This window comes from Cupressus sempervirens, chromosome 3 (assembly GCF_028749045.1).
Source record: "Cupressus sempervirens isolate cs-2001-9-10 chromosome 3, ASM2874904v1, whole genome shotgun sequence".
Taxonomy (NCBI): Eukaryota; Viridiplantae; Streptophyta; class Pinopsida; order Cupressales; family Cupressaceae; genus Cupressus; species Cupressus sempervirens.
Window position 1 is genome coordinate 1,053,261,864 of NC_143120.1, and position 21,071 is coordinate 1,053,282,934.

General features: G+C 35.9%; 1 protein-coding gene across 7 annotated transcripts in view; it reads right to left on the reverse strand.

Moving 5' to 3' along the window:
• Positions 1-21,071, reverse strand: part of LOC149570353 (V-type proton ATPase subunit a1-like) — a 234,424-nt gene that overhangs the window by 104,636 nt on the left and 108,717 nt on the right. For all 7 annotated transcript variants that reach the window (XR_016362925.1, XM_089822996.1, XM_089822995.1 and 4 more), the window contains exons 8-10: positions 2,068-2,175; positions 1,767-1,874; positions 1,405-1,553 (exon numbers count right to left, since the gene is read on the reverse strand). Coding sequence is in view for 6 of the 7 variants with exons in the window: in XM_089822996.1 (XP_089679122.1) it covers positions 1,405-1,553; positions 1,767-1,874; positions 2,068-2,175 (365 nt within the window). In the remaining variant the exon portion in view is untranslated. The remainder of the gene's footprint in view (positions 1-1,404; positions 1,554-1,766; positions 1,875-2,067; positions 2,176-21,071) is intronic.

The following is a 21,071-nucleotide window of genomic DNA, read 5'->3' on the forward strand; positions in this document are numbered from 1 at the left end:
AATTTAAGATACCATTGCCGAGGTGCTTGCTTTAAGCCATATAAACTTTTATTCAATTTGCATACTAAATTTTCCTTACCTTTGATCTCAAATCCCTATGTTTGTTCCATATACATTTCTTCATACCAATCACCATGAAGAAAAGTTGTTTTAACATCATATTGTTCCAAATGCAAATCTTTAGTAGCCACAATACTTAGAACAGTGAAAATAGAAGTCATTTTAACAATTGGAGAAAAGATCTCATCAAAGTCAATGCTCTTTTTCTGTGCAATTCTCAACCAAGCTTTTTCATTCCTTAGAATTTTCAAATACATCAGATTTATGTCTAAGGAAATAAATTCATACTTTCCTAGTTGCATTATCAATGAATGTTGTTTGTTCCATATACATTTCTTCATACCAATCACCATAAAGAAAAGTTGTTTTAACATCAAGTTGTTCCAAATGCAAATTTTCAATAGCCACAATACTTAGAACAGTGCAAATAGAAGTCATTTTAACAATTGGAGAAAAGATCTCATCAAAGTCAATGCTCTTTTTCTGTGCAGTTCTCAACCAAACTTTTTCATTTCTTAAAATTTTCAAATACATCAGATTTATGTCTAAGGAAATAAATTCATACTTTCCTAATTGCATTATCAATGAATGTAACATAATATAAAGAGCCACCAAGGGAGGATACTTGACCTCGTCCCCATACCTCTATATACACAAGCTCTAGTTTTTCATTTTTTTTTCCTTCCCACTCTTTAGAAAACTAACTCTCTTTTTCTTTCTATAAACACAACTTTCACAAAAATCCATATTGACACATCTTAAATTGGGTAAAACATTCTTTGAATGAAGTAATTTCATCTATTTTTCAATCATGTGCCCAAATCTGTTGTGCCACAGTGCTATTTCAGAATCTACAACTGTTTGATTTATGGGCACTGCATTGCTGAGCTTCTGGGTGTTAACAGTGATGTCTTTGGGCACTGCATTGGCATTTGTAGGCCCAATGCTTTGTGGGTATTATAAATTTGGTAACTATGTATGAAGTTGTATGGGTTCATCACAAAATGGTTAGCAAGCAATTTAAATGTATTACAGTGCTCTATTTTATGGCAGCAGAAATAATGATCTCATTCTATAATATATATTAAATTTAATGCTTCAATAATTTAATGTATATGTATGTCTATAAAAAGGAGACTATATTGCATAAACACTGTCAATCTATTACAGTTGTAACATCACTGCATTTCATAAAATTGTATTACACTCAAACTATTTGATAAAATCCTTGCATCCAATCATGGAAGACAACAAAAAAAGTTAACAAGGAATTTCACAAAGTATCTTGCTTGTGTGAAAATGAAACGAACTATAGTCTAATGATAAGGATGAAAACACACTCACCCATATGCATCCACAATTTCTTGAAAAGCACTTGTGAACTTGTTAGTTCTGAAATATGTAGGTGGGGACTCTGTTGTGTCCATCATATGGAATATAGTTCCAACTGGTGAGTTACTGTCAAGAGTTGCACGATGTAGTGCATCTTGAATCTGTTGCACAGCATGAGTGGTGCCTACTTTTAAATTCCATAGTTTCCATAAAATGGAAAACAAAAAACAAAATGATACAACAAAAAGGCAAAACAACTCAACAGTACCTAGAACATTGAAAAGCAAAACAACTATACAGCTTATGTTGTAATTTTGGTACATTCAAATATTCTGCTAGGACCAAAAATAGAAAACGGGAAAGTCAGAAGCCACCTGAGTTTTTGCAAAATTAGGGACCCAACCCACACCAACTAGGCACTTCTTGGTAACATCAACGTTGAGCATGTTCAAAGTGTGATAAATAGCTTTCTCCTTTTTCAGCTGAAAAATGCAAATAGATATGCTTCAGGAATCACCTTCCACATAACTTCATAGTTACTATATGCTTGTTTGTTTTATTTGTTCTTAATTCTGCTCTCCTAAAACAGATCAGCTTAAAAAGCACCAAACACAGCTTTTACACATTGACTCATAGTTTTCATTAATACTACTCCATGACAAATCATTTTACTACCGAAATAATCCATTTCTCAAGCTGGTCCCCAATAGTGATAAGAACATTATTTCGATGACGGATGCCAGCATCTATTGTTGTTTGAAGCTCAGTCAGCCTTTCAGAGACCTGCATATCACAAAGGTTAAGAAAAAACTTTCAGAATGTCACCCCATTTGTAATAACCCTGACTACATTATAACTTTAAAAACTCCAATTTTTAACAAATTCAAGAGTTTGGCAATTTGTCAAACACTTGGCAAGCATTCTCCAATATCTGCTAGTGCTACTGAATATATATATATAAATTTTTCTAGACTGAACTAATCAATGATTTATGTATTTCCAGTAAAAATCTGCCAAATAAGTAATGATGAACAAGAACAATTCACCATTAACTTTCTATGCTCAATAAAAGTCTGCAGATTTCAATTAACAATGATAGCTAATGATAGCTTGGAAGGCTAATACAATAATCAGTTTCAAATTGTAATGAGGAACCTATGGTTTTCACAGTCCAAATCTGCAGCTTAAATACCAAGACTCCAACAGCAGTGACGCCAAATCTGGAAATGCTATGCCAAATTTCACAGTGACAATCACCTTCTTTGCAGCAGTATAGGTGATCAATAACAGGCCCTAGTAATGCTAAAAAGAATCACAATCTCCAATGCCCACTAGCAGATGTAATATACAGTAATTAATTCTAACAATTTCTCCCAACTCCTCAACGTCTTCTTAGCAACAGCATATACAGAAAGAAGACTCAGATTTTCAGCCTTGAACAAGTCTCAAAATTTAATCCACAATACTTCAGTTGTGGATTAAATGCACACTCAAAATCAAACTTATACTTCAGCAAGGGCACAAACTTCAGCATGAGAACTCAACTTTAGAAATTGCGGAAGTTTTTTAAAAGAACTCAACACTTCAAACTTTCCAACACAACTCTTTTAGTAACATTTTATACTTGGCTTAGGCATATAATTAATTAAATAAATGGCTCCTGCCAATGATGACTCAACCCCAACTTAAATGAAATTATAAAGTTAAATTATAACTTTATAATAAGCCATTTAATAATGTAATAATAATTTGGCCACTAAAAATATAATAACTCCCAAAATACTCATCATTTAAATGTGTTGTCTAAAATAGGAGTCACCTATTATTTGTCCATGTGGCCAAATGCACTTTCCAAAAATAATAAGGGTCCATCTCAATCAACACTTCACTTGCCAGAAATAGTCAATACACAAAATTAAAGCCCAAATGAAGTTCAACATGAGTCAAACAAAGACCGACCTATAACTTACTGAATTGTGGAGATGACAAGACCCTCCCAAGCCAAGCAATTGCCTCAAAAGACCTTTCAAAATAATTAGCCCACGAAGACCAAAATAATAAGCTAATCTCTCAAACTCCGATGTAGACAAAAATTGGGACATTACACCATTCTTCATCCATGTCTACGCACATTGGGAATTTGTAGTGTCCCTTTTTTCTGGGACATTATAATTCAGTGTTGCCAGCTCACTTTCCCTAGGTTTCGGGGGCAAAAAGGTTCTTTACGAGGTACAGTTCGAGAATTGGCCTAGACATTTCCAATTTTAGACCCATCTTAGCAATTTTGGCAAGTTGTCCGGATGATTACTATTTTTAGTAAGTAAACAGAGCTCAAAATTCTTGATAACTCAGTATTGGTTTGGAAGCGTCTTGCCGAGAGCTTTCCAATGAGCTATTGTACGTGCTTATCCGAGTTCATTTGGTCAGTTATTTTGATGCTTGATGATTATATGGTTTACTGGCTAAGTGACTTTTAAAGTTTATTTAACTTGTCACTTATTCTAAAAAAGTACTTCACTTAAGTGACTAAAGGACAAAAAAAGGCGCTTTATCCCACATTGCTTAAAAGAACATGCATCCCATTGGGAAAAGTGATAAAGGTACAACAAGCTCCACATAGGAAGTTATGAAGTTTTTAATATTTAAAAAAATATTAATCTAGGAGCTAGAAACAATTACTAGTAATCTCTTCAAGGACGCAAACCCTTAAAGAAGCTTTTGGAGGTTGGACACAAACCTAGCCTTCTTACAGGTTTTATCTATATTACCAATCTTATTGTTATTTCTGTTTATAAGATTGGATTTTCTAGATTGTTGTGGGTTATTGTATTGCTGTTGTATAATACAATAATGTTATTTGGCAACTATTTGTATTAATTGCTGGTTTAAATATGTACTTCTGAATATTGGAGGAAATAAACACACTTTTCTGGGTTTTCTCGTATGCATATCTACTAGTTATAAATCGATTAACATTCTGGAATTTATATCAAATATTGGTTTACTGTTCGATTTTAAATCTGCAAGTTTATATCAAGGGGTTTTAGTAAAATATTTGGAAAGGGATATTACATGTATCAGAGCCATGAATCCTGCCATCTTGTGGAATCACACAACACAAGAATTTATAAGCAAAAGCATTTGAAGAGTTCTAGTTGCTCATTATGACTGGTCTTCCAGAAGATGTCCACCTTTTGGAAATTAGTGAAGCTAGACGAAAACCTAGCATTCACGTTTTCTGCAATACTAAGTTGGAAGGTTTTAAAAATAAGCTTGGTAACCTACGGTAGCTGTAGGTACAGACAATAACACGGGTTTTTGCACCAGTTTATACATGGATTATTGGCATCTATTATCAGTATTATGTTGAAGGTAGCATGTCACATTCATGGTGAGATGGCAGTTGTCAGCAAGAAAGGCATTCCCATGGTGAAGAGAAGGCCAGCGTGCACGGAAAGAAGCCAACGATACAGTGGTATTGGGAGTCAGCCGCCAATCATGGCCATACACCAGCAGTGAGCGTTGGATGGCTATTGTTCCAGCTGCAAACACTATGAGCAAAAAGTCAAGGACCCCCATTTCCCAAGTCACATGGAGGATCGGTGGAGGCAAACTCGATTGGGTCTGATGTCTAGTGTTCATTCATAAATACGAGTTCAGCATTGGGTAGTCGACAAAGTAAAATGATAGACTTAAGACCGTAGGGTAAGAAGATTACAAACCTACCACGAATACTGTATGGACGGGTTGAAATCACCGGCCGGGAGTGTTCAATGAGGGATCATGAATCCAGGCAAACTTACGTCAAACTGCTAGGAGTGTTGGAGCCATCATTTCCAGCTCAATACAAAGAACGTGACCGCCACCGGAAGCACAGTCTGAGGACCACGAGGTGAGCTCGGCATTTATGTAAACGTCAGAAGTTATAGTACAGGTATACTCTCCATGATTGAAGCCGACTCCTGCTTTCAACATTACACTTCCCACAAGTTGAGACCAAATCGTAGCCAGCAACAAGTTGGACGAAAATCAAGGGTGTTGACTGTGTGTATGCATGGAGCAGATCAAAGGTCTTCAACGGCATTATCCTTGCTCGATCTGTACTTTCGTATAACTCTCTTGCATTATTTTGATTCATTAACATGAGTGGGTCTATTATATAAGCCTGGGAAAGGCACGTAAGTACACTTTCATGAATGTTGGGCAAAGTTCATTAGAATTTAACTACAGTATTATTACAATTGGCCAAGTTGAATACAACGCCGTAGCCATTATTTCATCAAATGTTGAGTACTATATGCATGAACTCTAAGAATCTATGATTTCACGATAATTGTTCGTCATAATACCACAAAGTTCAAATTTATCAATTAAACAGAACTAGCTAAAATTAGCACAATAATACCAGAGGATTTTCAGGTTATCTGAGAACTGTTTGACGAAAATTCCTCTCAGTTTAACATTCAGCAATTTTGATTTTAAAAGTCAAGTTCAGATTATTACAGTCATACCACTTCCCAGTCTGAAAAACTCAAGACGAAGAACAGTGTTTCCAGAAGTGTTGGAAGTTCATCCTGAATCACCTCTACTCATGGGTTGTCTTTCACGCGGGTCGGGAATCATTTCCAAGTCATGTCCGAGTTTCCCAGTGGTTGCAGACAGTTGGGTTGTCCTCTTCACATGAGTTCACTCTGCAATTCCAATTGGACACAACCCCAACTCACATGCCAACAGTGAAATTGCCTGTGGATTGTAATTTCATTGTTTTATCAGCTAGATCGAACATTGTGGTATCAATTTTGGATAAGATTATTATCTTCATAGAAGGTACATTGTGTGGAAGTATCTAAACATTCTAAAGAGCCCAGTTAAAGATCATCAGCCAGTCATATTACTTTGGCATTTATTTATTCATCGCAAGCCATACAAACATTAGAGAAGGTACACCAAGTGGTTGACCAAATTCCTACAGCAAACATTTAAACTCTCTATTCAGGTTAGACAAAATTGTGAAGTTTATTACAGCGGTTTGACGAAATACCTTCTATGTTCAAAGTTCAGCAACAATTGGCAATCGGACTGTAGCTTTAAGTTCACCAAATTATTGGTCAAAAATTGGGAAGTTGATTACAATAATTGGCATTGAGTCGGAAGCATAATCTTGATGAGTCTTTCAATATAAGTATAGAATGACAAGAATTGTTGAAGACGCAAATCATGCCTACAACATACCTTCAAAAAAATAAGAATTCAAGGTACACTCATGATGGACAAGTCAAACATCCTTATGAATGTAAAACTGAAGTAAGGAGATTGTACGATGATTATAACAAATTTCCGTCAAAGCTTCAAAAAGAATTTCCTTTCATTAATTATGTGGACTTTCAACTAGAGCTGCAAAACAAGACAGATATGATAAGAAACGAATACTATGCATTGGCTCGAGATCTCCTTGCAGAGGACAGTTATAGAAATTTGCATAGGGAAGATATCAATCAACTTGATAGTAGTACTATTAATGGCACAAGTATACTAACAAGTAATTGGGAGAGAAGTATCTTATGGAGCTATTTACACTGGTCCTTTTGATGAGCATATTGATGGCCCAGGTAGAAGAGTTGACCAAACCGCCAACGTTGGCAACTCCCCATCTTATTTAGACATAGAAAACACCAAAATCTTATTTGGTGACATGGAAATTAACTTGGATATTTTTATGGTGATACTAAGCTGAAAATTATGTCAAATTTTGAAGAGCAAATGGACCGCAATATTGGCAGGATAGATGATCTAGCACACATTGAGTTAGAGGATATATCTGAAAATGTTGTTCCCCTAGGTGATGAAAAATCAAGAAATTCTATGGAGAACAACCCACTTGTGTTTGAAGGAGATGGTCAAAAACCATTATCACTCCTTGACTTATTGGATATGTTTTTGGTCAAAGATGACAAGATTGTCCAAGTGTTGATGAGGATGAAGATTCTTCCAATTTGATTGAGGATCTCGTGCAGAAGTTTGTGATAAAAGAGAGGCATGAGAATGCATGTGGTGTCACAAGTCCTCTTTTACATACTATTTTTGAAACTTAGAAAATGATAAAATATGATTTTCTGCAACAATTCATGGATAGAGACTTAACAATAAAATTTGGAAGCGACAAGGATAGTGAGGTAGATGAGTTATGCCTTCAATTGAGCTTAACACATTACTCCATCCACAAAGCTGAAAATCAAACAAGTGAGGCAGCCACTTATGAAAAAGATAACCATGGTTCAAGGCCACAAGAAATCTCACAAATCATTGAAGAAATTCATAAAGTGGGTAGATGTGAAGGCAAACAATGTAAGTCAATCACGTGTCCCTCGTTTCAGACTTTTTATGATGAGAAAAATTCTATGGATCAGCAAATTGATGAGTCTGAAAATTCTGATTTTTATGACAGCAGTTGTACATCATCACATGAGCACATGGTGATACAACAAGTGAGGATAATTCAGAGATTTCAATTAATGGTGAACCATCCTTTTACAAAGTCTTGTACTTATGGTGGAGTAGGGAGTTCAGATTTATCCTTAGCATGCTTTGAGGGATTTTTCAGCTTACCTAGAAATTTATCACCTAGCTCTTACAAGATGGCCACAGCCTACTTGTTGATTGGCGATTTTTCCTATTGGTATATTTCAGCTATCAGTGATTTGCATGTGTATGTTAGTAGTATATTCATTGATTCTATTTGGCCTTCAGGGCTCAATGAGTTATTTGCAGATGAGTGGGGAGAACATACACTACCCTACATTCCACATGAGGTGTCTACATTTTTTATCCAACAGTATATTGAAGACAGTGTGAGCATTCATGATGTTAGTGATTCACCAACCATTCCTTCCTTTATCCAGGATCATGTTGATTGGGTGATCAAGAATCCAAGTGTTAATAGTATTTTACATCTGATGGATTATGTTGTGTTGTTACACAGTCACAGGATTATGATCTATGTGTTTCAACCCCCTGACACATCAAAGTTCCAGAGATTAGGATTACTTCGTTTTTACCGGGGTGATATAGTGATTGAGTCAGATTGACTGAATTTATCATTGTCATCGGTACAGTTATTTCAGGAGTGGTATAGTGGTACAGTGGTACAGATATTACAGGAGCTAGTCAGTGGTATCTTAGATAGCGCACGAGTTCTCACTTGGGATCCACGGGGAGCATCCCTATGTATTGCCTTTTATCAAAGAGCTAGGAGGAGAGTTTGGTTGTTATCATCTAGGGGTGAATATTGGTATATTGTTGAGCTCCCATCTTCACTTGATAGTTGAGACTTGCAGGATCACTCAAGGAGTGAAGCATTCATTCTAACTGAGGGTATTGGTACACAGGGCAGCAACACATGGCAGTTAGTGTCCCTTAATGGTGAGCCTTGGTATCCCAGCATTCAGTTATTTGGCACATCAATTCCTATTGTACTGTTTCACCATTCCAAGTTAGGGAAGATGCATGTCGGGGTACATCAGTTGAGGTGTAGAACCTTTTTCTCAAGGCGAGTATGAGATCCTGGCATTTGGTTTCTACAGGTATGAGCAGATTGGTTGAGGGCAAGCAATCTTTGAAAAGGGAGGCTTTGTAATGTCCCCTTTTTCTGAGACATTATAATTTAGTGTTGCCAGCTCACTTCCCCTAGGTTTTGGAAGCGAAAAGGTACTTTATGGGGTTCAGTTCGAGAATTGGCCTAGACATTTCCAGTTTCAGGCCCATCTAAGCAGTTTTGGCAGGTTGTCTGGATGATTACTATTTTTAGTTAGTAAATAGAGCTCAGAATTCTTGATATCTCAGTGTTGGTTTGGAAACGTCTCGCTGAGAGCTTTCCAACGAGCTATTGCACGTGCTTATCTGAGTTTATTTGGTCCGTTATTTTAATGTCTGATAATTATATAGTTTACTGGCTAAGTGACTTTTAAAGTTCATTTAACTTGTCACTTATTTTAAAAAGGTACTATGTTCACTTAAGTGACTAAAGAATTAAAAAAGGTGCTTTATCCCACATTGCTTAAAAGAACATGCATCCCATTGGGAAAAGTGATAAAGGTACAACAGGCTCCACATGGGAAAATATGAAGTTTTTAATATTTAAACAAATATTAATCTAGGAGCTAAAAACAGTTACTAGTTATCTCTTCGAGGATGCAAACCCTTGAAGAAGCTTTTGGAGGTTGGACACAAACCTAGCCTTCTTACAGGTTTTATCTATATTGTCAATCTTATTGTTATTTCTTTTTATAAGATTGGATTTTCTAGATTGTTGTGTGTTATTGTATTGCTGTTGAATATTACAGTAACGTTATTTGCAACTATTTGTGTTAATTCCTGGTTTAAATATGTACTTCTGAATATTGGAAGAAATAAACACACTTTTCCAGGTTTTCTCATATGCATATCTGCTGGTTATAAATCGATTAACATTCTGGAATTTATATCAAATATTGGTTTACTGTTCAGTTTTAAATCTGCAAGTTTATATCAAGGGGTTTTAGTAAAATATCCAGAAAGGGATATTACAGAATTCGACAGCTTTTTTCTGCCTAAATCTTGACAACAATGTAAAATTGTACATGTCATATTTGACATAGAGATTCCAATAGACATTTTTAACATTAAAACAACAAAGCATAATCATAGCTCTTCAATAATGCCATTATAAACACAGCTCTAGTGTAAATAGCTGAATAATTGTGCACTGTAATGTATCTAATTAACAGATGAAAGATTAAAATCTTAAAAACAATACTCCAAATATTACAATGGTCTTAGCTTCGTCGGTCAAGAGTAGAACAAAATCATCCCATGGCTATTTCACCATATCATCTCCTCAAACATTTGGCATCCTCTAACATGGAGGCCATTTACATCACACTCACAAAGTTTGTGAAGTAAAAAACACCTCTTTGATCAACTTTTTGTTGAGAATCCAATGTAATTCAACGTGATCAATGTTCCTACATATGCATTTTCAAACAGCCCAGTGGGACAATGCTATGATCCAAAACTACAGCAATCAGAATGTTTATGTGTCACAAATTTTCAATCAAATTGCACCCAGATTTGATCAACAAGTATATAGTCATCTCTATGGAGACCAATTTCCACAAGTAATCATTACTTAATTATCTTTTCACATCTATGATGGTAAAATTCACAAGGCAAAGGTAACTACAAAGAGGAACTTTTAGACCAGAAATAAGGAATATATGAACACAACTAACCAAGGACTCTCACTACAGACCTATTCTGCTTTGCCAAGTTTGCAGGCTAGTAAAAATTGAACACGTAAATTCAAATTACTTATCTTCACACTTTTCTGTTAGTTTAAATCGCACATCATCCAGCATTTCCTGATCAATCTAGCTCTTATTGCATGCATGGTCACCCTCACTCAAATTCAATTGTGTTAAAACCATTTCAAATTATAAACACAGGACATAACACAAAAAGTGTTTTAGTTAAGAACCACATGCTATTCAAGAGGCCCTCCCAAACAGGAAAATATTGTTACCCATCACTAGGGAGACATTCGTGTTAAAGAATCTAATGAGGCTAAGATGAGCTTAAAAAATAAGTGGAGATCAAGTTATTTTGGGCATATGATAGTGATTATAAAATAAGAGTAAACAAACATTGCAAACAGATGATCTTTTGCATAACATTACCGGAAATGTACTCTAGTTTAAGATTGAATCATTCAGGAGTAGGATTTTGAGGATGGTGCATTATCTCCAACAACATTTTATGTGGAATATTATGCGTGTCTTTAAAATATTCAGATTGTACTTAAGAATACTTGATGAAACCAAACTCCAATCTCATACATAAAAGTGAAACATTTCAACCACAGAGTGAAATACCCACTCATATTGGTCAATTAAGTTGCAACAAAAGGAGGATGACAAGGATTTTGATTCAGATGTTTATGTCAAACATATTCAACCAGGCCCTAAGTTTACACCATATTTTGGTTCACTGAGAGCTATCCACACATCTCAGCCCAGCACCCACCTTCCCTTGGTCATATATATTGCCAAGTTGAGGTTCAGCAAGATCAGGCAAGGGGTTTCCACATTGCTGTTACTTGTTCTCAGAAGATTATCGCGCTTGAATTTATGTGACGAAGGGGACCCAAAGTGAATACAGAGTGTTGTTAAGATTGTATTTGAAACATTTTCACCGAACAGTGGAAATATTATGACTAATCTTTGCACTACAAGGAAACTAATTCAGAAATGTACACAGAATTTCTAACGTTTTTCTTCTTTATGTCCTTTAAATAGAACCACAACAAAACTCCAATAGATGTGGTCATCATGATGATCATATAGAAATGAACATTATACAAATTACCCTTCCTTAACAAAGATGGTAATTTATGTCAAGCTTTGCAAGTCACAAAACCTAGCAGCTCCATCATCTCTTTAGTGGTCACCTTGGTAAAACTTTTTGGCTTATTTTCCTATGCATATCTTTAGTTCCCTAATCAACTCCATGCAACAAATCAAACTTCCTTATTTCGTTGACACAACTGTCGCTTCCGAGCTTTAGTATAATTTCTTTATTTATTTCTACATCTCAGACACCTAAGAATACCTTTGTTCAATTACAGCTACAAAAGAAGGATGAAAGGAGTAAAATAGACCTGTCATCTACAAAACATTCGATTTTTTAGAAATACAGAAGTAAGCATTTTAGTTATATTATTGATAATCAACTGTCTTGCAGATATTTTATTTTTTAAACAGAACTGATTCAAAATATATTTACAAAAGATGCTGTTTGAAGCCTATCTCTGAGTGTTGCTAAGTACCAATCAAGATCCCCATAGGAGCAAATCTTCTTTGATGGTAGCAAAACTACCAGCTACATTTTGAGTGATTATGAAAGCCTACAAGAAAACCCATGCTACCAACTATGTTTTAAGAGTATGAAAGCCTAGAAGAAAGCCAAAGTCCCTTTTAGTGGTCTGTGTGTTATCTTGAAAGTTAATTTTAACAATACCATGTCAAATAATTCTCTCCTCTGTCTTTTGGTTAACAGATTGGGGTTTTTAGTGCTCCCTGCATAGCTCTTGCACTACACTCTTCCGTCAATGGAGTATATAGTTTCCCCTGCACGTTGTGAGTCCATGTGTTTTGGAGTCACCCCTTTTTTCCATGTTCGTTCATTCGTCTGTTTCAGTGAATTCACACACGCTCACTCTTTCATTTGTTCCTTTTATTCCTTTTGCACTCATTTTACCAACGTATGTTGCTTGCTTGTTGGTTGTTACCTCTTTCTCGCTAGACTTCTTTCACAGCTTTAACAATACCATGTTGGTTGTTACCTCTTTCTCGCTAGACTTCTTTAACAATACCATGTCAAATAATTCTCTCCTCTGTCTTTTGGTTAACAGATTGGGGTTTTTAGTGCTCCCTGCATAGCTCTTGCACTACACTCTTCCGTCAATGGAGTATATAGTTTCCCCTGCACGTTGTGAGTCCATGTGTTTTGGAGTCACCCGTTTTTTCCATGTTCGTTCATTCGTCTGTTTCAGTGAATTCACACACGCTCACTCTTTCATTTGTTCCTTTTATTCCTTTTGCACTCATTTTACCAACGTATGTTGCTTGCTTGTTGGTTGTTACCTCTTTCTCGCTAGACTTCTTTCACAGCTTTGCTCACTTGTGTAGTGACCCTGTGTTTGCTTCAGCAACTTTGCACACACTCACTCGCACAGTCTCTTTCGTCTTCAAAGATGTGGCTTCTACAAGTCCTTGGTGGCTTTCCATGCCTCACTCCCAACTCGCTACTTCCTATTGCTCTTGGTCTGTGCTTGTCCCCACAACATCCTTTTTTGCCATGTGGTGGCTTCCGTTCTCTGTTGCAAAATTATGTGATCCTTCTTTGTCATTGCCTTCATGTATGTGGGTCTCAAGGTCAATTGTGTGTATTATACATGCTTCACACATTAATAGTTTCATATCCTTGTTGACACTCGAGCTTCGACTGGGCTTCACATTTTACCAAGCTTCATTTTCTACCTATTCTAGCACATCTTCTCTCTCCCACCTCATTTGGCATATGCATTGACGAGCTCAATGCCTTCCTTTGGGATTTCTTGCTCCCAAATGATAGTTTCTACTTGCATCATATTTTGATCTCCATTGTACTATTAGCGGATGATGTGGTCCAGAGGCTTCTTGATGGTTTGGCTTCCTTTTGCAACTTGCGACTATTGGTTGTGAACTTGGGCAAGACCTAGGCAATGGTCTTCAACTGCTTGAAGACCTCCCATCTTGACTTTAATTACCAAGGCGAGGAGATTTGAGGTTGCATCCTGTTATACTTACCTAAGGGTCAAGTTTTCTAGACCCCGTTTCAGTATAAGACTTGTCACGCAACCTCATGCTAATAAAGGGTTTGGCTTCCTTTCTATGTTGGAGAAAAAGTGCTTTAAGAACCATGTCCAAGATGTCTCTTTTGGACTCCTTAGTCAGATCGACCATACTTTATGTCTCTGTTGTGTAGGGACCCTCTCTCTTAGAGTCGGATTGGGTTACAAGCAAGAGTCCAAATCTTATTTCTTCAGCACATCATTAAACGTCATCAATCCACTCCTCACATTGTCATTTTGGTCGAGTTTGGGGCCCATCCTTTCAGGCTTAGGGTCATCTTTGATCTAGTTTGGTTCCTTTATAATCTTCGAAGTTTTGCTAACTTGAGCGAGGGTCATCACAGATACTCTTAGTTGGCCTATTGCTCCTTTAAGGCAATTGCAAGTTTGATTTTGCTAGTAGGGCCCGTTGCTAGTACGCCCAGACATCTGTCTTGTTAGGTTCAATAGAGATTGAGATGGATTGTCTTCCCCCCTTTTAGTTCTCTTCGGATGCCTTTGATCACCTTCTTCCTTCTAATGAGTTAAATGATCATGCCAGGCTCAACATATGCAAACAATATATTATCATGACATGGAGTAAACCCCCACACAGACTCCATCTGAGGATGGCCTTTTATGCTGAGCACTATATGCATATTCAAGATATTCATGATCCTTTGCATTATCATTCATTTTAGCATATATTGTCCTTTTGACTCCCAAAACAAAGACAATTACAAGAAAATTGTTAGAAAGATCTTGATTTAAAATATCATAAATTGAAGTCTTATTCGACGCTTGGCAAATGAACATAAAATAGAAAACTAAAAATAGCATATGATAGACAAATGTGATGGGGCTTTCTCTACTCCTTCCACAGGTGTCATTTGGGTTGTCTACTTCTCTTTATGTGCCTATAATGCATTGACAACTGCAACTATATCTTTAAATTCTAGAACTGTAACATTGGTGTTCTGAACAGTCCAATAAGCCATTTGCTCTTCAATTTCTTTGGCTTTCGTGAGGAAAGTCGGATGATGGTTCTTACGCCACATTAGAAAAGCATCAATTGGCCAATTTCTTGTAGACCTCTCTGCAAGACACCTAAGGATGAATGATCACAACAATATTTTGCTGATATTATTTCTTTATTTCATCTACAAAGATTATCCCAGAATTGTCTTTTTACAATTTGTATCCAATATCTTTAAAGTAACCAAATATTTGGTCTATCGTCTCTTTAGCCTCCTTTAAGAGTTTCCTTAAATTATTCACACTTTTTGAAACACATTCGCATTTATAACCCATACTAAACATCCATTTCGTACAAGTTGATCAGGTGATTGCAACAAACTAAGGTTCAAAACTGTAGTAACTTTCATGTCTATTACCTCCTTGGTCATCTTCATGTTTGTTTGTCATTTTCCATTTTAGTGACCCTTATCTCAGAGACCACTACATTCCTAGCCAACACCATAGCATCGTATGACTCATTTATCCTATCAATAAAAGGGAGACCTCTAACTTTTAAACTTGCAATCCACTCCCTGGTCACTTCTCCAAATTGAATGTCTACTTGCATTTGAAAAGACCAATTCCTTACTCTACTCAGTGGTAGGGTCTCTGATAAAAATTGAACCATTACCTTTAATTGATCTTTATTAAAAAAAAAATAATAATTGTCTTATGCATCAACTCATTGGAAAACTACCATACACACACATCTTTCTCAAACTCGAGGTCCCCTATGTCAATCCTCGTTATATTGTGCTTGAAGGGAGTGGCAACACATAGATCTTTGTCTATAGTAGGTTAGGTTACCTCCTGAAAAACATGCCTTGTTAGTTTGTCCTCTACAAGACGAGAAGCAGTCTTCAATTCTTCATCTTTGCATGTAGGATATTCTGCAAGATTTGGGAAATGGCACCTTTAGGAGGACATTTCTCTGTTTCTCTTTCCTCTTGCTTTCCAAACTCTCATGCAACCAAGTAGGTGATGCTAGCACTTGGAAGGCAGCCTTTAGGTCAATAGGAAAGAGTTCTCATGATAGAGGGAGTGGTGGTACTTGGAACCAAGCTAGAAAAGGGGACCTTAAGCACCTTTCTGGGGCAAGTCGTTGAGTTTCTTGTGCTTGTCGTTTCCCTTTGTCTTCTCCTTGTTGGCACGTTTCTTTCTCCTACTCTTGACTTTCTTAATTTCCTTGTCCTAGGACCGGATCATCCACTATAAGATCAATAGTAGGTAGGGGACGTGCTTTTCAAGTTGAAGTAATCCCAGGATTCTTCTTTGGCAATTGTTCATCACCCCTTCCACCACATTGGATGAACCTGCAATAGATGCACTAGAAACTGACATTTCGTGTTGGTTGGGCTGTAGAATTTCTAACCAGCCACAGAAAAAGTGCCTAATGGCCTGGCATCACTCCTTCCCACTTGTCCGCATTAGTCATTTTTGACTTCTTGTGAGAGCAGGTGTAATGTACTGGCACATAATTTAGCACCTACATCCACAATACTTTCACTATACAACCTTCCCTTTGATGTCCTGACAAAATATGGCCCATACAACTAGATTGTTCACCCTCTCAACACATGTACAACACTCCTTGACACTTGTATAGTGCACTTAGAACCCTCAATTCATATGAGTCAACTAAATGGTTCATATATGCCAAATGTATTGTTTATAGCTTATTCTAAAACAGGGAACTCACCACCAACCAGAATGAATTGCAAAGAACAGAGAATTGAATTTTCAGATTATATATCTCAGATTTCATCAGATTTGTCTTCAAGTGAAGACTTCACAAGTTGAACAATTATGCACAAGTGAATTATCTAAAGTGATATCTCTAGCGGCAGACTAGAGTGGCTACTAACCACCGAAACTACAATCACAAACTAGAGAGGCTCTTGCACCTCAAAAACTACAAATAATGAATGAACATTAAGCAAGTTACATGTATGAAACTATGATGCATTATATAAATTTATAATTGTAGTAATATAAAAAATGTATGCATATATGTGTGTGTGTATAATATAGAATATAGAATTTATTAATATACATACATAGCACGTGTGTGTGTAAAAAATCGCAGCAATTCATGCAATACAGCGGTTTGATTCAAACTAGGTGATTTTTTGTGAATTGGTGAATTGAATCGACAATTTCTTGGCGTAAATCGCCATGAATCACATAAATTGCCATGAATCAGCTGGAAAAATTGGGCAGCCTTATTGGGCAACTTAAAAACATAAAAAAATACAACTTTTTTAATGACTTTTTTTCACATTTATCTTTCTTATAACTCTAAAAGGCCTTCAATTTGTTGAGTATGACAAAAAGAGAGGAAAAGGGAGATAGAATTGAGCTAGAGCTAGAGCAGATAGACTTGTCTTTTCATTTTGTTTACAGATAGACATATGTTTCATGGATCTTCATCTTACATACATTTATGATTTGATGTCATTATTTTTATGGATCTTCATCTTACATACATTTATGATTTGACAACATTTATAATTATTTATATCTATGTCATCACTCATTATGTTCCTATGATTTCTATTTATTTAAGCTAAAATGTATATTTTACATATGTGACGGATTTATCATTTATATTCCTTGTTTATGTATGTTAGATTCTATTTGATGATGTTATAGTGTGTTTAAGTTATATTCAATCAAGGGTGCATGAAATAAGTTTAAAATTGTTAAAATCTCTAAATTTCAAGGGTTTTTTAAATCTGTCGATTCATAGTCGATTCAATTCCGATTTATGGCCAATTCGCGATTCGATTCAGCCTTGCCGATTCTGATCAGACTCTGATTCTCGTTACTTTGATATATACCAATGATACCAGAACCTGCCCAAAAAAAATTGTTAAGAGTCTGCTAACCTAAACCTGAACCCAAAACTATATTACAACCAAGATCAGCAACTTAAGGTTTTTTAAACCCACATGTTATTTGCTCGGTCGATTTGTTTGCATCTACAATTTTAGTGGGCGCTTTCCTTGCAGAAGGATCAAGGGTTTCTTGTGATCAAAGCATTATGATGATTTATGCAAATCACGAGTTTCAAACTTGTGTTTTTCAGCATATTGAAGGAACAAGGAAAGCTTTTGTTTTATTGTGACATTTCTACTTTGACCATGTCAGAGAAAGGAATGTTTTCATCCAAGAAATCGATAATATTTTTGTGACTTGATTCTTCAAACTACATCATTCCTTTTTGGCTTAGGTTTTCTATGAAACCTATGAAATGCGCCATTTTTTACAGTCACAAATGATAGTTTTTTCCACTCAAATACAAAAAATCGTTACAACATTCTTTAACACTCTTAGTTTTTCATTCGATTTCTGGTCCTTTTTTGGGTGAACTCTACATCGTTCTTGCATGCAATCTACCAATATTTTCTGCTACACACAGTTGCCTTTTAATTCACAAGGGTTTTTTACACGATTTCACCAAAATCACGACATGTTCCTACTTTAATAAACACTATGATTCCTACACCCAAGGGTTTTTTGCAGGTCATTTCAGCAAATATTGACCTAAGGTTTCAACACTTGTTAATCAATCTTGTGTGTTCTTTGTTATTTTAGTCAGAGATTTTTTCTATAGTCAAGCGCCTTGGGATCTATGTTGGTGCAAATTGGTCTAATTTTATAGAGCAAGCTCAGATTTTATCGAAGTTCAAAGTTGATTGTACATCTTACACCATTTTCCATGCATTGGAAAAGGAATTAATGATATCATCAACCAGCATAAAGTTGGAAAGTAGTCAGTAATTCAACAGAAAATGTTACAACTAGTGGAAAAAATGCATCCTAATGATTTTTGAGTATCAACTAGTCTTTTGGCCATAAACAAGACTCCTTTTGTTCAATATGCTCTCCAAAATAGGCCTTTTGTTGAGACCCTCACTTGTTGGGTTTTTCATAGCCAATTGTTTCTAGAATTGGTTTTTCATATGACCAAGCTTACCACAATAAAAACATGTGATAACCTTCTTGGAGTTTTCCTTAGGTTTTACTCTATTTTTCTAAAAGGAGTTGTCTTTACCTTTGTTTTTGGCTTTGGTACGAAATGCTTGTACAATAGTAGTTGTTTGGCTGCTTCCAAGTTGTTGTTTCCACCTATCTTGCTACAAGAGCTTGGTGCACTAATCTTCAAATGCCAAATCACTATTGGTGGATGTAATGTTGAGAGTTTTGATGAACTGCTCATAGGATTGTGGTAAGCTTTTCAACATGATGACCACCATATTCTCTTTTTTTATTTTGTGACTGAAGGATACTAGTTGATCACAAATCTCTTTTATGTCCATAAGATGATCTTATAAAGAGATTTTATTGACCACCGTAATTGAAAAGAATATATTCTTCGGAAAGACTGCTCTGCCCTTGTTTGATGGTTCGTGGAGATGCTTCAGATGCGTATAAATCTTCATAGTTGTTTGCCAATCAACAATTATGGAAGCATGCCATTAGTGACTCATAACTTGAGGAGCATTGTTGCTTATCTATTGCACTCATCAAATATGTCTTGATCTTTGCATGTTGCTAGGGGATGTCATGTCAAAACATCTTATTGGTGCAATAATTCTAGAACTTCGAACACTTCAAAGTTTAAACACATAAGAGATTGGTTTATAAAGTACACACCTTGGTACAATCCAGTGACCTTTGGAAGAGTTGAAGATGATACAATTGTTGACAAAGGTAATGAACAAATTACACTTGGTGGGAGATATCTCATATTTCTCAATGTATGTTATGTTTCGAACATAGAGCTCAATCTGCTCTTAATGAGTCGGATTATGCAAAATTACCTAAAGTTGGATATCATCTTTAATATGAACAAGTGTACCATTGTTAACAAAGTGTCCAAGATTTCATCTTATTGACATTAGAGAATCTCAAGAACTTCCAATGGCTATGAAGATTTCATCCATCAATTATCTTTGGCATAAGCTATATGGGCAGCTCAACATGTATATTTCTCTAAGTTGGCTCCAGAGAATCTAGTGAATGGTTTATGTAGGATGTAGTCACAAACACATGGTGCTTATGGAGCTTTCCAGCCAATGTAAAAACCCTCAACGAGCTATATCCTTAATAAACATCAATTTAGTTTTGCTAATCAATAGTTTGATATTTTTTCAAACATTTGGCAGGCAAATTATTATCACTCAATAAATAATGCTTTAAATTCAAAGCCAGCTGCTCGTAATTTTAATTGATTAAGTCTTTATCAATTTGGACAAATGAACACCACTAAACAATTCAAAAGTAATTTTGTAATACATCTGCATATATTTATTGCTGAACATATTTTGGGCAAAATCGAGTAAATATCCGATTCGAGATATTTCAGTGGTATCAGAGTGGAGTATCCTGCCATCTTGTGGAGTTAGATCAGAGCAGTTTTTCGGCCAGCCTGTGAGATTTTATAAGGATTGCTAGCGAGCAGGTTAAAGAAACGTTGAACTTAGCCCTCCTAGTTGAGAATCTTGATGGTCATGCTTTATTGAATGAGATGTCTATCTCTCATGGTCTTCCTTAAACAATGATAATCAATTCTGATATTTAAATTCAGAACTACGAAAAGAAATTATGCCAAAGTTGAAGGTGTAGAGAAGTAATGTTTTTTTGAAGTCCAAATTTCTACCGCAAACAAAAGTATAGAGATAACGACAGATTAATGACAAAATGTTTATAGAATGCGTGACAACTACAATTGAAGACCTTTGGGTGTTACATAATCAAATGAGTATAGTAAAGGTGAGAAGACATTCATGATAGACTCAAATAGCTGATGAAATATAGCATTAATATTTTCTGGAGTGCCAATGTCATTCACAGCAGCTTGACAAAACGTAAGATTGTAGCAATATACATATAGGGTAACCTTCTTTGGTGAAAATGGCTTGTCATGGGAAGTTTAGGAGCAAAATTTGGCATATGCATATTCCACTCGTTGTTGGTTAAAAACCATTCGACTCTGTGTTATAGTCCATCCAATCCAGAATAGTGCGCAACGAAAGTGTTTATTTTGGAGAACAAAGCCATTCATTCTTGCGAATTTCTCAAGCTTGGGAAACAATAGTAGAGAGCGTTAACTTTGAAACAAATTCTAAGACAAGGCACGTTAGCGGAAGAACAAGTTTGGATTGGGGAAGCGAAGTAACATATAAATTTCTCTTTCATTAGTGTCTCTAGATGAAAGGATATATGGTGGGTCCAAATGTTAAGTCAGGCTAAA